Source organism: Guillardia theta, assembly GCF_000315625.1.
Source record: "Guillardia theta CCMP2712 unplaced genomic scaffold GUITHscaffold_43, whole genome shotgun sequence".
NCBI lineage: Eukaryota > Cryptophyceae > Pyrenomonadales > Geminigeraceae > Guillardia > Guillardia theta.
The window spans coordinates 16,291-31,817 of record NW_005434631.1 but is presented as its reverse complement, the minus strand read 5'-3'; the positions used below and the strand labels follow the sequence as shown (position 1 = coordinate 31,817).

At 54.3% G+C, this 15,527-nt stretch overlaps 3 protein-coding genes across 3 annotated transcripts in view; 2 read left to right on the top strand and 1 right to left on the bottom strand.

The window, feature by feature from the left end:
• GUITHDRAFT_110009 (hypothetical protein) overlaps positions 1-10,459 on the top strand; it is a gene marked incomplete at both ends in the record, with an annotated part of 11,439 nt that extends 980 nt beyond the window's left edge. The window contains 3 exons of the mRNA XM_005830814.1: positions 112-257; positions 366-10,370; positions 10,413-10,459. Coding sequence (XP_005830871.1) covers positions 112-257; positions 366-10,370; positions 10,413-10,459 — 10,198 coding nt within the window. The remainder of the gene's footprint in view (positions 1-111; positions 258-365; positions 10,371-10,412) is intronic.
• Positions 10,460-10,553: 94 nt separating this feature from the next.
• GUITHDRAFT_110008 (hypothetical protein) lies at positions 10,554-12,979 on the bottom strand (the record flags this gene model as incomplete). The annotated part of the gene is made up of 16 exons (XM_005830813.1): positions 10,554-10,604; positions 10,648-10,732; positions 10,779-10,871; positions 10,915-10,990; positions 11,035-11,092; positions 11,139-11,196; positions 11,246-11,349; positions 11,402-11,486; positions 11,534-11,656; positions 11,711-11,748; positions 11,797-11,868; positions 11,929-12,036; positions 12,090-12,320; positions 12,363-12,455; positions 12,544-12,593; positions 12,961-12,979. The coding sequence occupies 16 exons, from the start codon at positions 12,977-12,979 to the stop codon at positions 10,554-10,556; spliced, it is 1,344 nt and encodes a 447-aa protein (XP_005830870.1).
• A 724-nt stretch (positions 12,980-13,703) lies between these two features.
• The window catches only part of GUITHDRAFT_110007 (hypothetical protein), a gene marked incomplete at both ends in the record, with an annotated part of 2,863 nt that continues 1,039 nt past the window's right edge, over positions 13,704-15,527 (top strand). The window contains 10 exons of the mRNA XM_005830812.1: positions 13,704-14,208; positions 14,256-14,323; positions 14,371-14,406; positions 14,472-14,528; positions 14,577-14,624; positions 14,668-14,740; positions 14,788-14,840; positions 14,885-15,026; positions 15,074-15,197; positions 15,381-15,444. Coding sequence (XP_005830869.1) covers positions 13,704-14,208; positions 14,256-14,323; positions 14,371-14,406; positions 14,472-14,528; positions 14,577-14,624; positions 14,668-14,740; positions 14,788-14,840; positions 14,885-15,026; positions 15,074-15,197; positions 15,381-15,444 — 1,170 coding nt within the window. The remainder of the gene's footprint in view (positions 14,209-14,255; positions 14,324-14,370; positions 14,407-14,471; positions 14,529-14,576; positions 14,625-14,667; positions 14,741-14,787; positions 14,841-14,884; positions 15,027-15,073; positions 15,198-15,380; positions 15,445-15,527) is intronic.

Below are 15,527 nucleotides of genomic sequence, written 5' to 3'. Positions count from 1 at the left end.
GGACGATGATGGGGAGGGGCTGGGCGCAGGGGACCGAGGTCGACAAGGGGTCAGAGGGAGTAGGGCAGGGCAGGGCCGAGAGGGGAGACTGACTCTTGCTTGGGCTGGCAGGGACGTGCCGGGGATGTCGGGAGTGCAGGGAGGGCGAGTACATGCCGGAGGCTGCAACGGGACGTCAGACACGACATGTCGCAACTGTAGTCATGTTGTTTGTGGGGCTGGACGTTACCTGCAAACTTGTGGCTTCGGGCTTATAGGTAGCTGTGAGGATTGTCGCATCTGTTCGCCAAGTCAGTATCAGCTTTCTGCGGGCAGCTCATTGTCAAATCGAGTTTGTTTGAACTGCTCGTCATTGCGTTGTTCAGATGCTTTCTATCGAAGTGGGTGTGGGAACGGTTCCATGGGAGAGTGTTTAGGCTGCAAGGTTTGTTCCTCCTTCCAGTACGAGGTGTCATCGTGCAGTCAAAGTGCAGATCGTGTGTGCTCAGATTGCAACCTGAGGCCATGCAATGTTGGTGAGTACCTTCAAGGTTGTGGCAATGGAAGTGCAGGAACTTGTACGCAGTGTCATCGCTGTTTGTCGAATCAATTCGTGACGTCAAATTGCACCAAGTTCCAGAACACAAACTGTTCAGACTGCCGTGCTTGTTCAGGCACGCAGTACGAGTACTCTGCATGTTCGCAATATTCGAATCGAGTATGTCACGAATGCTCGGAGATCCAGTGTCCTCCGGGCACTTACTTGGCTGGATGCGGAAATGGAAGCAAAGGCACTTGCTGGGAGTTCCCGTCTGTTGTGAGTGTGACGCCATCTTCAGGATGCAGTGGACGAAGTTTTGTGGCTCGAATAGTAATCCGCTCCCCTCAGATTGAGGACCTTCCTATCACTAGAGTCTCTTCGCCTTCCATGAATACTACGGCTCTTTCTCCGCAGTACGATACCAGCAAGCAGATCATCTCATTGGATGTGGTGATAGAATCTGGTCCAAGCTTGATGGGTGTATACGGCATCGACGTCATGCTTTGCCAGCATTCGCCTTGTGTTCGCAACACAAGCTTCCTGGTAGAATTGATCAGCCAGACAGCAGTGACATTGATTGATTCCTTTCCTTCGTCGGGGTATCGGTTCTCCTACACTCCATACATTGTGCGACTATCAAATGTACCTGCAGGTCTCACAGCCACTGCTGTGCGAATAGTCATAAGTCCAACCAACGAATCTATAGATGCGTCAAGCGTGACATACGAGGCTTCGCCGTTCTGTTCGAACTTGGCGACCATCCAGTTTCTCCTGCCCCCGATGTCTGCCAGTGCTGCTGTGAGGCCAACAATCATTGGGAGCTTGAGTCGGAGATCGTCGACTTTCCGGTTGGAGTTACAGGAGTTTCAGTACATTGCAGCTCCGAGCGTTGAAGTGGCTTCAATGTTCCCCACCACAGGGGGAGTGTCGCAGCCAGTGCGGATACAAATCTCGATACAAAACTTTCCCGAGACCGACGCGGCAGGCAATGGCTGCACGGACGTGGGAGTCTTGTTTGTCAGCGCATCTCTGACCAATGCGACTTCTTTGTCAGGACGGCTGGAGAGTTGTCAGAGACAGAAGGCGTCTTACATGCTCGGTCCCATGACCGTCGATGTGTCATCCCCAAGCGGTGATTCCGTGTCCCCTGGCTACGCGAATGTCATTGTGTATCATAAGAGATACTCTACAAGCATGGTGAACGTGAAGAACACTGATGCAAAAGCTACTTTCGACTCATTTCTATTCTTCAATGATAGAAAAGCGAGGATCTACTTGATCCTGAACGAGTATGGCGATACTGGTGTGAATACGATCAGGGCCAAGGGAAGCACCACTACCAGGGTGTCTCTTTTCATAGAGAATATCGATTCATCGGTCATGCCTTCTGAATACACAATCATGGTGGGCAAATATCGGTATCGCAACAACTGCACTAGCTATTCGGACTGCTTCCCTGTTCTGTTGGTATCCTTGAACGCCGAAACTCGTACAGGAATCATCAAATTTGAGGTGCAAGCTAATATGATCGAAGGGGTTGTTTCAGCAGGGACAGTAGGAGGGATCTTGGTGTATGGGGTTGTAGATTGTCCTACTTCGTGTTGTCAGCAGATGTCATGCGATACCGCGTGTAGGCCGTATGTGAGCAACTGCTTCACAGTGAGTTATTATGACGACAGGGAGCCCTACGTGCAATATGTCTCAAGCTCGCAGGGGCCGGATACCGGAGGAAACTCGATCGACATTGGCATTGCAAACTTTCCCTTGGTGACCACGAAGAATCTGATAATACAGATCGCAGGAAAGAACCAGTCGACGAGCAACTGGCTTTTGCTGAGGTCTGTGATTGAAGTGACGGAAGTGAGAGTGTTTCCTTCGCCGTTCGATGTAGGATCGAATGCGCAGCAGACAGTGGAAGTTCGCATTCTACCGACAAGCAACCTTCTCAAAGCTGTGCGTTTCAACTACACGTACATTGCTTCACCACAACAGCTCAACTCAGTTTCTGCAACATCTGGCCCGAGCACTGGATGTCAAGCCATCAAGGTGGAGATTGGATACTTCCGGTATCCCACGGCCATCGAGAGCTGCATTGATGTGCCGTCACAATGCCTCACAGTGCAATTCGGGTCGACCATCCTGGCTGATGCCCCAGCAGCAACAACGTGTGACAGACTTGCAGGAACCGTCTCAATATCAAAACTGTCATCGCGACTCTCGTGCGTTCTCAACATCATCACGCCTGCGACTGCACCGGGGGAGGTTGCAGTTGTCATGAAAGCGACCGGATGTGGAGCAAGCTGCCAGCAAAGTCGCTTCAGCTTTTTCCAGCAGGATATGAGTGTACTTGGAATCGTGAATCCAATACCCACTCAGGGAAGTGCTCAAAGCGCATCCTTGTATGAAGACATATACCTTGTGAACTTCCCTTGGGAGACCTACTCTGCCTTGACTGCTGGGGTCAAAGGAAGTGTGACCATGGCAGCGAGTATAGACTCTCCTCCAAGCAGGGTTGACGATAAAGTGACAAGGATACGTGTCAAGTTGCCCGCGTATCCAGCTTTAGAGCACGTGCTTGTGTCCATCAACGTCACATCAGGAAGCCTCGTAAAATCTGTCAACTTTGACTATACCTTCTTCGACGGCTTTGCCTTGAGAATCCTCAGCATGAATCCCGATGGAGTGCCAGTGTCGACTTCAGTATTTGGACGAACCCTTGCTTACAGGACGGAGGTCACGTTGCTTCTTGCCAACTGTCCGCAAGACTTGAAAGCTGGTCAGCTCAATGTCACAGTGAATGGATACACATCACAGGTGGTGTCGCTTTCCAATGAAGCCACGTGCCAGCCCGGGGTCCCAGACTGCAATCGGACACGGCTGAAGGTGCTGCTGGCGCCTCTGAGCTCACTGGGCAATGCGACGGTGAAGCTGATGGTGTGGAATGGCTCAGGGGTAAGCAGCTACCTTCGCTCAGTAGCAACGTACCTGCCGTGCAACTATGAGACATTTTGTAGTCTGCAGGAGGTTCCAGATGTGTTGCTGCTGCAAGGCGTGTCTGCTGCACAATGCGACGCACAATTCTGCGTGAAGCAAGTATTGGTTCCAGACGCGTCGATTCTATCTGTGAATCAAACTGTTGGTGTGGCCACTGGAGGGAACAAGGTGCTGGTTGAGTTTAGTAACTTCCCATCACTTCAACCTGCAGACATCGAGATCATGTTGAGGATTCCTGACATCCAGCTGATTGTTGCGACGGAGAGTTTGAGCCTAGCAAGAGGATCTAGCCTGCAAGGCTCCACGGGCTCGCTAGTGATGACGATTCCTTCCGTGAGAATCGATGAGGATCAGCTTGCAACAGTCACCCTCACGTTGACCTTGGGTTCTGCAATCAGAACGGCATCGTTCCAGTATCAATATCTTCGCTTGCTGAGTGGGAACGCAACTGTACGATCATTCTCTCCGACAACCATCATGCGAACAGATGATCTCACTCTACAAGCTGAGCTTGTGAACGTACCTCAGCTCAAGGTCCCTTACAATGCTTCGTCAATCCTATATAGCTTAGCATCTTCCTCGCTAAGTCAACAGTCCATGCCAACCAGCACCATCTTCGCGTCAAACTCCAAGAGCACGAACCTGCTGATACGTGTAGCGGCCCCCAAGTCGGGTTGGTCCGTGGGGTTGATATCGATTTCAGTTTGCTATCGGGCATCGCTCGAAGTCTGTGCCTTGTACGGACTTGGTGCTAAGGACTGTACTGGAGAAGTGTTATGCGCTCGAGGAGCGAAGATGCAAATCACTGTGCAAGACACTCCTCCTCCGAGACTGATGCGTTTCTATCCAACATCAGGGCCGACGGACGTGAATACCGCAGTTCAGTTCACGGTTGCTTACCTGAGACCAGGTACTTCGGTGACAGAGCTGAATGTCAGCCTGCACACCACACAGAATGAAGTCAAGATGGTCAGTGTAGTGAGCATCAGTCTAAAGAACCCAAGCTGCTTGTATCCGGAGTGTGCAGTGCATGACGTAGATATCCTGATGCCAGCATTACAGGGATACGTAGGGATAGCGCAGGTCACTGTCACGTATCAGTACAAGACGGTTTCCTTTGACTTTCAGTACGTTGCGAGCAATGCTCCCAAGATTAGGCTCTTCCAACCTTCTTCGCAGTACATCTGCAAGCAGCCAAGCAGTGTCAGCTGCCAAGCTCAATCTTCCAGGGCCAGCATCTTGGTTGAGAACTTTATGCCTCCATGTGCCTCTTCGCAATGCACGGCTGAGCAAGCAGGGATCAATATCACCTTCACCGTGAGATCGGTTTCTTCGAGTACTGCTAGCGTAGTGCTCGGTGTTGTCAACGGACTGCTTCAGCTCAGCTTTGTTGTCCCTCCCTCGTTTCTACCAGGTGCTTGCAGCGTTGAGATCGCTAACGGCACCAAGAAGGTGCAATATAATGACTTCGCGTATCTGATTCCGCAAGCTCAAGTGGATCCAGTCGATTGTCCGGTAGACGGAGGCATCCAGATGAACGTGTCAGCCTGGGGGCTGCTGCCCTCACCTGGCAACTTGAGTGTTTCCGTGCAGAGCACGCAGATAGTAGGATGGACTCTACGTCAGTACTCCTCGCCCTGGAACTATGTTTACTTGTCGTATGTTGCACCGGCAGCTCAAAGCATTGGAAGTGCGATAGGGGTAGTAGGGAATGGTTATGACCTCTCATCGGCAAAGTTCTACTTCGACTACGTGAACAGACCTGCGATCTCAAGCCTTGTACCCAACGTGGCGACGTCACAGGGTAGGACGTACCCGAGCCTAGTGGGAGACCAAGCATACATGACAACCCTTACCATCGTCAACTTCCCCATCGTAAAGTCTCCAGCAGAGGTGTCGTTGAAGTTCGGGAGCGTCGAATGCCAGTGTGTGCTGCCGTCCTGCAGCTTGTACTGTGGGATTGTGCGGCTGACAAGTACAAGTGCCTACACAGAGATGCAGATCGTCGTACCTCCGGCATCTGCTGTGCTGGGAGGCATGAACTCGGGCCAAACAAGCGTCAGTGTACGGCAGGTGAACACAGGAGCGCTGAGAGGCTTCATCAGAGAAGCCTCGACGTCTTTCACGTATTACAAGCCAACTCCAGCCGTGAAGCTCGTGCGCTTCTGTAGGACGTGCAATCCCGGGAGCATGTGTATCGTGAATGGCGTGTGCGGGAACGGCAAGTCTCCGCAGACAGGGTACGTGACTTGGTCAGACCTCCAGCAGTCGAACGGCAACATCGTTGAAGTGGCTGTAGAAAACATCGAAGACTGGATAGCGGTCAGCATCGCCAAGGATGGAACATTTGTAGGGTCAGCTGGGTTTGTTGTGACCTTCGGAAGCGATGAAGGCGTGGTGGACGCGAGCAGCGGACTTCGTTCGGTGACGGTGGTTGACGCTCACAGCGCGATATTCCAAACGAAGATCCCGGCGATTCAAGGGATCGGCAGCATTGCCTGTACTGTGTCTCTTCGAACGAGTGAAAGCTCGATGTTGAGCTGGACGGTGGCCTTCCAGATGCAGGTGGTCGATGACAGGAGGGAGCTCAAGTGCGTGTCCAGGTCATGCGTAGCGTCTGTGACGAACCCGTCGCCGCTGATAGCGTCTATCAAGAACATTCCTCTCACCACCAGGAGCGCGGCTCAAGACCAGCTCGTCATCATGATAGGCTCACTGCGTGCAGACTTTACAGTTGTCTCATGCAACACTACAATGGTCATCATCTCTGTTAATCCCCCCGAGTACACATGCTCAGCTTGCACAGTATCGGCTGGGTCGTCGACGGTGACATTTCAAGCGACCATGAGGTCTGACCCATCGATCGTTGCTCGCACAGATTTTGTGTATTGGGCCAGCCCGAAGGTGACGCGAGCAAGCTTCGACTCAACCGCAGCCTTCATCACCGTGACTCTGGATCAAGCAACCGACGGGCGGTCCCTTATGCAGGCGTCGGGCTCCTCGTGCGATGGCTTCGTGGGGAGCGAGGCGGGTCTGCTCGGCCAGACGGCACCGAGATGCGTGTGGACCACAGATCAAGCTTTCAACATCTTCCTCTCTCCCGGCGCCACCGTCTTGCCAAGCTCGCTCATCACCGTCAGAGGCATCCGGTCTGTAAATCAAGTCTCGATGCCCATGCTTGCTGCTGTCAGGGTCGAGAAACCTCTTTCTCCTCTGTACCCCTCGGTGCAGATCAGCGCCCCACAAGAGGTGGACCCTTGCTCGCCTCTCACAGTGCGAGCCCTTGCTAAGAGCGCTCGACAGCTGAGCTACACGTGGCGGTGTCTCAACGACGATGGGCTGAACACATTCCTTGCAAGCTTGCTGCCAAGCACGAGCATCATACAATTTGAAGCTGGAGTGGCTGAGATGGCTTCGACGGGGAAGACATACACGATCGGAGTGACAGTGAAGGACTTCTTGGGTTTCTCAAGCAAGGAGGCGGTGACGTCGATAACCAAGAAAGCCTTCCCTTCCCCTACTGTTGTCTTCACGCCTCAGTCACCCTTATCAACGTTTGTAGATCAGGATGTCACTATCACTGCAACCGCTGTGTTCTCATCATGCCCAGTAGCAAAGAACGACATGATCTTTCAGTGGTCGCAATCTTCCGGCGTTGCCGTGTCTACGAGCTACGTCCCGAGCAGCACGTCGCAGCTCTGGATACCCAAGTATGAGCTACAAGCTGGGAACACGTACACGTTTGACGTCAGCGTGAGCCTGCAGGGAGACAGCTCGGTTTCTACGACGGCGAGCTTCACTCTTACAATAGGGAACCTGCCGCTGATGGGTGCGATAGCTGGCGGCGATCTGATCCAGATGTCGGAGGTTTCGGAGCTCCGGTTGGATGCAAGCAGCTCAAGAGACTTTGACGTGAAGAAAGGCGTTGACCAGGGGCTGACCTACGACTGGAGTTGCTATTTCTCGGATGGAACCTTCTCAATGCCGTGCTTGAACAAGAATCAGCAACTGCTTGAGCTTCCCAGTGGGGCCCAGCTCGTCGTCCCGGGAGGGTCGCTGACGGACACCGGAGAGCTCTTCTACACGTTCTCGCTGGTAGTGTCCAAGGGAGACAAGACTCCTTCAACGGCCTCGAAGCGCGTGCAAGTCACGAAAGCTTTCGTGCCGGCGGTGATGCTGACGTCAAACGTACAGACGTACGATGGTGCCATGGGCATCGTCAACCAGGGAGACAAACTCGTGTACGAGGCTTCTTGTCCTTATCCTTCAGCTCTGTATGTCTGGACCATCGCACCCGCCCCCAACGTGGGTTACGACGTAGCGTCGGTGTTCCCCTTCGGACGCAACGGGGCGATTTTCTTGATGGAGAGCGGGTCTTCTGCCTTGAGTCAGGGGCTGACGTACAGCATAGCGGTCGAGTGCTCGGTGAACGGCAGCGTGGGGACATCGTCGTCGAGCTTCCTGGTCAACACTCCTCCTCAGGGAGGGACATGCTATGCCTGCCTGGTGTCAGACTCTGGGAGCTGCACGAAGCAAGGTAGGCCGCTGTTGGACGAGTTCGTCGTTACTTGCGCGAACTGGATAGACCCAGACACGCCTCTGACGTACGAGTTCGGGTTCTCCTACGTGCAGGACGGGGAGACAATCACCAAGTGGTTTCAGCCCACGACGCTGCCCTACCTGATCATGCGGCTTCCGTCAAGCAGTGCCATCCAGATGAACGCGATTGTGTCGGACGGCAGAGGCGCCTTCACGTCCGTCATGCAGGATACCGTCAAGACTGTGACGACGGGGAGAAGGCTGTTACAAGCAGCGAGTGACTGGTCCAGCGTGACGCAGGACATGAGCGAGAAGGCGCAGACGCAGAACGTAGCAGGACTCAACCAGCTTATCACTTCGGTATCACTGGAGCTTGTGGCTCAACTGAATGCAAATGTGACGGACTTGTCTCATTCTCGTACGCTGATTATGTACATGCTGTCGCTGCTGAAGCCCACGTACGGATCGTATCCGGCCACTACGGACTTCATGTCCGATGCGCTGAGCACTCTTGAGAGCGTAGGGAGCGAGCTGGGCTTGCAGAGCAACACATCGGTTTCGCAGATCGTCGAGCAGGTGGATGGTCTGCTGCAGCGCTATGCCGGGGAGACAGTGGAAGGGATCATGCTGCATGTGTTGAAAATCTTCGGTGTCGCCATGAAATGGATGGAGACCGGGTCATATACGGACGGTCCCATCCTAGACCGGGTGACGTCAAACACGGCTGCGGTGACGGAGGGTTTCTCAGTCAGCCTTGCAACAGGTCAAAGCGTGCAGTACGTACAGCAGTACTCGTCACATCGATTGGTTGCCGACAACGTGGAGGGGGTTGTGGGAGGCAAGAGCGTATTGGATGTGCCTCCAGGGTTGATGGGCATGTTTGAGGCGAAGAACGCCTCGTTTCGATACTCGTCTGGTCAGACGGGAGTGACGGGGCGAGTAACAGTAGGAGCTCACATGTACGGAGCTGTGAGCGGTCCAGTGAACGGATCCACTCCACTCACACCGCTGGTAGGAGTTTCCATGTCAGTGAGCAACCCGATATCTCAAGTCTCGATCGTGATGCCGGTGAGCCGGACGGCCGTCGTGACTGCGTCACAGTCTGTGCTGGTGGCGAGATGTGTGCGGTGGAGCAACGGAGGGTTTGAAGACAGCGGGTGCAGTGTAGAAGGGGTGGACCTGACGGCTGGAACGGTGACTTGTCGATGCTCGGTCGGAGTACCAGGGGCTCGAAGGAGGCTAGCCCAGCAGCCGGCCACGTTCCAAGGTGTAACAGTGATAGCGGTCGGCGAGTTTCAGACGTACGACTGTGAGTTGATGAGCAAGAACTGCACTGGAGGACAGTACTTGTCTGGCTGCGGCAACGGGTCCCGGGGAGAGTGCCTGACGTGTTCCACGTGCACGCAGAGCGAGTACATGCTGACGGACTGCTCGCCCTCCGCGAACCGACGATGCGCCGCCTGCTCTCAGCTGTACTGCAACCAAGACTACCGCAGATCAGCGTGCGGCGGGGGAGGCAGAGGTAGCTGTGTCGCATGCACGAGGTGTGGAGCAAACCAGCGCCAGCTCGTGAGCTGTGGGGAGAACTCGGCGTCGCAAGACGCTGTGTGCATCGACACGGCTGACGGGACAGCGACTGGGACGAAGTTGCTCGTGCTGACAGGAGCAGTGCGGGTGGGGAGCAGCCTGAATGAGACTATGAGAGGAAAGTTCATATTGGGGTTGGCGACAGCAGCAGGGGTTAACAGCAGTAGCGTGAACATCACGTACATACGGGAGGTGCATGGAGCTCGTCGGGCACTGGCTGTAGAGTACGATGTGGGCTATCAAGTCTTCCTTGAGCTGAACGCGGAATGGAAGAGCGTGCAATCTAACCTGGGGTCAGAGAAGCTTCTAGAGGCTCTGAGAGGACAAGGGCTTCAGAATGTGCAGATCTTGGAATATCCTTCAGTGTCCGTGTACCTTGTTGGAGGTTCTCAAACTGCTTCGACGTCTGGCCCGTATGTCGATGGGACAACTGAAGCAGCTACAACCAAGCTATCCTACGCGCCACAGGAGACCACCTTGCCGCTGTCCACCACGCCCCTTCCACCAACAGCAGAAGGAAAGATCAGTTCGTCTATCAATGTGGTCTTGATCTGTGTCCTTCCTTGCATAGCGGGAACGATGTGCATGTGCTTTGCTTGTACATACTGCAGGCGAGGACCGAAAGCTCGCTGCTGGACGTGCAAGAGCGAAGAGTCGCAGCAGGTAGGACAGAGCGCAGCTGAGACCATCGAGGGCACGGCAGACGCTCAGACTGTTGGAGCTTTGACGAGTGAGAACCGAGCGGGAAGAGCGACGGCAGAGGGCCATACAGATTCGGATGATGAAATGCATCCTTTCTCAGCTCGTCATATCTCGTAGTAAGGTAATCACGCTTATAAGGCAATGTAATGAATGTCTAGAGTTTGTGAGGTTCTTCGTTGCTCGTTGTGCAGTTCCCATTCGTCCTTGTATGTCAGACCGGCACAAGCCCAATCTGTACGAAAGAGGCTCTGTCCATGTCAGCCTGCGTCACAATCAATCCAACTCCCTTCCAGCTGAGTTTTCACCTGAGAACCCCGCAAGGGCAGACATAGGTTGATCTCCAGTCGCCCGAGTGGAGTAGGGATTAAGAGTCCCACTCCCACGGCAGACCTGAGCAAGGCCCGTGAAACCCTAGCAGCAGCCGGTCGAGCTGAACCTGACGTCGCGGAAGACTTGAGAGCACTTGGTGAGCACAGGAGGGCCACTAGGAACAGCCACGTTGTTGCCGACGTTGCCGAAGACATGAAACCTGCAGACGTTGAGAAGTCTCCCAAGTGGCCGTCACGTTGTACCGTGCTTTAGTGAATCTTGACAGGCTAGCAGGAAGAGGAAGATCCCCGGAAAGAGATGCGTCCACCATAGCCATCGCTGTCGTTCCGTTACTCGAATGACGTCACATGCGGCTCCCCAACCTTCTCCTCCCACTGACACGGTCCCAGCATAGCCATGCCCGAACGAAGGCCCAACACTCTGCCAGCTGCAGTCAAGAGGGCATGACGGCAAGGAAGCAAGTCACCCTCGGCTTGAACCCCCGCAGGCTCCAGGCTCCCCCCATATGAAACCGATCGAAGTATCTTTCAGAGCATCCAGTCACTTCTATCCCCTACCTGCGCAGCGACTCACCTGCTAGTGTCGCCCCCGAGAGTTTGCAAGACTCCAAACCGACCAGTCAAGGACAGAGTGATGGAATTGAGGAAGCTTTTCTCTCGCCACGGGCTGTGATGGACCTGCAGTGATGATCGTCACTCCCTCTGCAAGACGCTCCTCCCGCCTCGTCACCTGTGCATAAACCTCATTCTTCCAGAACTTGCACCCCAGACCTCCGATGCCCGCGACCTCAAGGACGTTCTTGATGAGCCATCCTCTGCGAATAGAGTCTGTGACGCCTGGTCCTCGTGCAGCAACTCTTACCTTGTAGGCGACTCCTTGTTGTCTTGCGTGTCACGCAAAAAGGTGTGCATGATGGAAGATTTCAGGCTGGTCATATCCTTGCTTTCCCAGCCATCGTCTTGGCTCGCACCGGCAAGACTTCGCCTGGAGGCGCATCTTGGTGAGACTTGAAGCGAGAGGCTGTGCAGAGCATCACACCTGCTGATCTCATAGGTGAAAGAGCTGGAGCCTTCAACCTGGAAGTCGAACTTAACGACAGGTCAGGTCCTCTGTTTCTCATTCACCTGACCAAGAGTCATTGCAAACCCTGTCTTCTTCTCTCCGACACTTCTGGGAGTCGCGATGCGTTTCAAATTCTGGAGGTAGGAGCAAGAGAGTGATCACTTCGCCACACGCCAACCTTTAACCCCTCACACCTCGAAGGCGCTGGCTTGAAAGGAGAGGTTGTCCGTGATGTAAGGCTTGACGAACTCAACACGGAAACCGTTGGACCCACTGCTTCCACAAGCGACGCTGCTCTGCACCTGAACGACAAGGTCCGAAAGAGTGAGTTTTACATCGAGACCTATCACACTACCTGCTCCGCACTGATGCCAAAGTTTCGCAGAGTCCAAGAAACTTCCAAGTTGCCTTCTCCCTCGTTGACGAAGGTCCCAGTGCTGACGGTGTGTCTCCCTTTCTCCTCGACATCGACCAGGATGACAACATCGTCATCCTTCTGACCCGCGTCTACTTCACACCGCACAGCACGGAAGATTCCAATCTGCTCGAGGCGACCTGAAGCTCGACTGAGTTCTTCTGCCAGTTCCTGCGGAGGCGTCAGGGAGGGGTCAGCATGCAGTGCCATCACCCCATGGGTCGTCTTCTCCTGCGCTCTCTGCAGCAGCCGTTGAATGAACTCCTTGCTGGTGAAGCGAACCCCCGACACGGTGATCCCCGTGACCTGTTTGATTCAACGGGTAGTGAGTGACGGAATATCATGCGAATCAACAAGGAAGCAGTATCGAAATCTCAGCGCAGTCCGAACCAACCTTGCAAGGGAGCTTCAGCATAGCATTCCTGTCAGGTCCATTGCTCTTTCCTGTTCATATTGTCAAGAACGCCAGGATCAATCCCCTTGTCGGACCACCATCATCCCTACTCTTTCCACTGCCGCTTGTTGCATTAACGCAGAATATATCACTTCGCGATCATAGTTTTTCTTTCATTTTCCTCCTCCACATGGTCATGTTTCTTCTTTATGCTCATCAGCACCAGAAACAGCAACACACCAGATCGTCACTTCTTTCCACCGACACTCTTCGTATCCTTCATGTTCCTTGCCTTGCTCCTTGCCCTTATCTCTGCACTTTTCCTCCTTGTCTTACTTGTTCTCCTCTCCTCCTCCTCTCCTCCTCTTCCCTCTCCTCGATCTCGCATCCCGTTCCCATCGTATCCGCTTCGCTTACCGAGCAGCGGCTCCTCCATTTCTGTATGAGCCAATCTCGATTACCCCCACCCCACCTTCCCTTCACCCCACCCTTTGCCCTAAAACTACCCCATCATTTCCCCACAACTCACACCCCCACCTCCCCCTTGACGAACACTCTAACCCAACAGCTCATAACCAAACTCTTTCTGCCTTTCAGTGACCCGGGGCCCGGCCCGGGCGTTCCGCCGGGGCCGGCCGCGAAGTTGCCGAAGCCCCCGTTGGCACGGACTCCTCACCGTCAGGACATGGCAAGTTGCCCAGTCAAAGATCAGTACGGGCGCGGGGGGGTCGCCTTTTTAACTCAAAGTTAAGTTAAAAATCAGTACGAGGACAATCAGGAGACTCGGACGAAAAGGCTTGACCCTGACAACTGTCCCGCAGGCCAAACGGCGAGAACCCTCATCCTGCCAACTGCTGTCCCCCAAACTTAACTGATACCGTCACTTACTCCCCGCAGGCCGCGGCGCATGACTCGGTGACCGGGGCCCGCCCGGCCCGGCGGCCGACGGAGAGTCTCAAGTCTTGACTTTTTTTTAGGGCTTGCTTTGGGTGACGCTCGCTAGTGGCAGAATAGCGAAGGGTGGGAAGGGAGAACAAGCAAGGAGCGAGGGAAGGAGGAGCAGCGCAAGGAACCACGTCAAGGATGGAATGAAAACCCTCTACAACAGCAATAGAAGCACAATGAAATCCACCGCATGGCTATGTTGAGAGGCCACGATGATGGTTGGCAGAAGAACCAGGGCTCTGAGTGCCTCCGGGAGGAGGCGGACAGAAGAGAAAACCAGAAAGGAGCATCACGACAATGGCAAGGCCAGGCTTGCTCACCCGCAGGAAAGCTGGGATTCTTTGTCGGAGATCTGGGAGGTTTCCTCGGACCAGACGGAGTCAGTCGGCAATGGGACTCCTGACTCAGCGTTAGCCTGGTTCGCGCACTTGACCTACGTTCTAGACGGCAAGGTGACCGAGCTAGAGTTCTGTCTCCAGACGATCCTCTCCAGAGTTTCAGTATGCCGATGCTTGAACGCGACGGGAGCAAACGACAGCTCGAGCGAACGGGAAGCAAGCTCCTCGGGTCATAACCTGTCGATTATCGATGAGATGGAGCAGCAAGTGGCAGACGTAACGAGCGACATCCTGAGCGAATATGATGAAATGGCGTTGTCGGCGTCGAAGCTCCTGGACGTGGCAGAGAGCATGCACAAGAGCCAGTCCAAGAGCAAACAAGGTCGATCCGCTGCAATTCATTGTGAACGCTAGCGAACCTTGTTGCAGACGAGAAGGCGAGCATGGAGCTGACGATGATACAGTACGAGAAGAAGAACCTTCTGAGCGAGATGGAGGTGAAGTGCTGTAAACGCTAGAGGCCAAACTTGATCTTTGATTCCAGGATCTCCGATGTCAAACCAGCAAGATGAAGATTCAGGTGCGGCGATAGGAATGGAGAGAGAGTCTTGATGAGGCATGCGAACCTCTGTGATCTTGGCACAGAAACAACTGCTGGAGAAGTCGATTGACAAGGAGAAGCTCCGCGCCATGCGCGCTGAGGTATCGTGGTACCCTGAGTACGTGGATGGGACTGAACTGCTCTATCAGGAGGCATTCGCCATCGAGAAAAGGAAAGTTGCAACGCTGAGCACACAGGTGAATCTTGCATGCAAGACTGAGACGTGACGGCATCGTTGAGATCTCGAGCCTGAAGGAACATTATGCCTCGACGGAGATAGAATGCGAGAATATGAGAGATCAGCTTCTGACATGTGACAGTCTCCTGTCCCTCGATGTCTCTCACGCTCCTGCTCCACAGTGGAAGAGAAGTTGCGGCATATCAGGAAAGAAGCAGCAGACAACAAGGCCGAGGTCAAGGGATGAGGCGTGACGACATCTGTCAACCGTTGATGCAGATGGAGGCTGCGCATGAAAAGGAGCTCACAGCTCTGATGAAGAAGCAGGACCAGGAGCTCTCTGCATCCCGGGCGAGTTGGGCAAAGAAGGAGGATCACATGAAGGCAAAGCTGAAAAGCCGTCGAGCCGCTCTGACTCCTAGTAGGATCGCGTCAAAGAGCTGGAAGAGCAGGTGGAGAGCTTGACAGCGGCCGTGAAGGAACTGGAGGTGGAGGATCTCGGCATCGAAGTCGGAGCTGACCACCGCTCTCGCAGCAAGAGAACGACAGAATCAGCAAGACTTCCTGCTCTCGCAACGCACAATTCAACTCGGTAGGGGGAGAGGAGAGGAGAGGAGAGGAGAGGAGAGGAGAGGAGAGGAGAGGAGAGGAGAGGAGAGGCAGGAGCTGTGAGTAGCTGAGCTCTTGCACTGCAGACGATCTCGTCGCTCAAGGCTGAAGTGTCAAAGTTGGCTTCTCCTTCGCTCCTGTCCGCGCTTGACTTTCAGTGCTGCAGGCATCAGCGGCTTCTCCAGCAGGCGGAGAATGTGCAGAGAGACTTGCAGGATGAGCTGGCAAAGGTGCGAGGGGAGGAGACGAGAGGGGAGGGGAGGAAGGAGACGAGAAGGGGGAGGGGGAGGGGAGGGGGAGGGGAGGGGAGGGA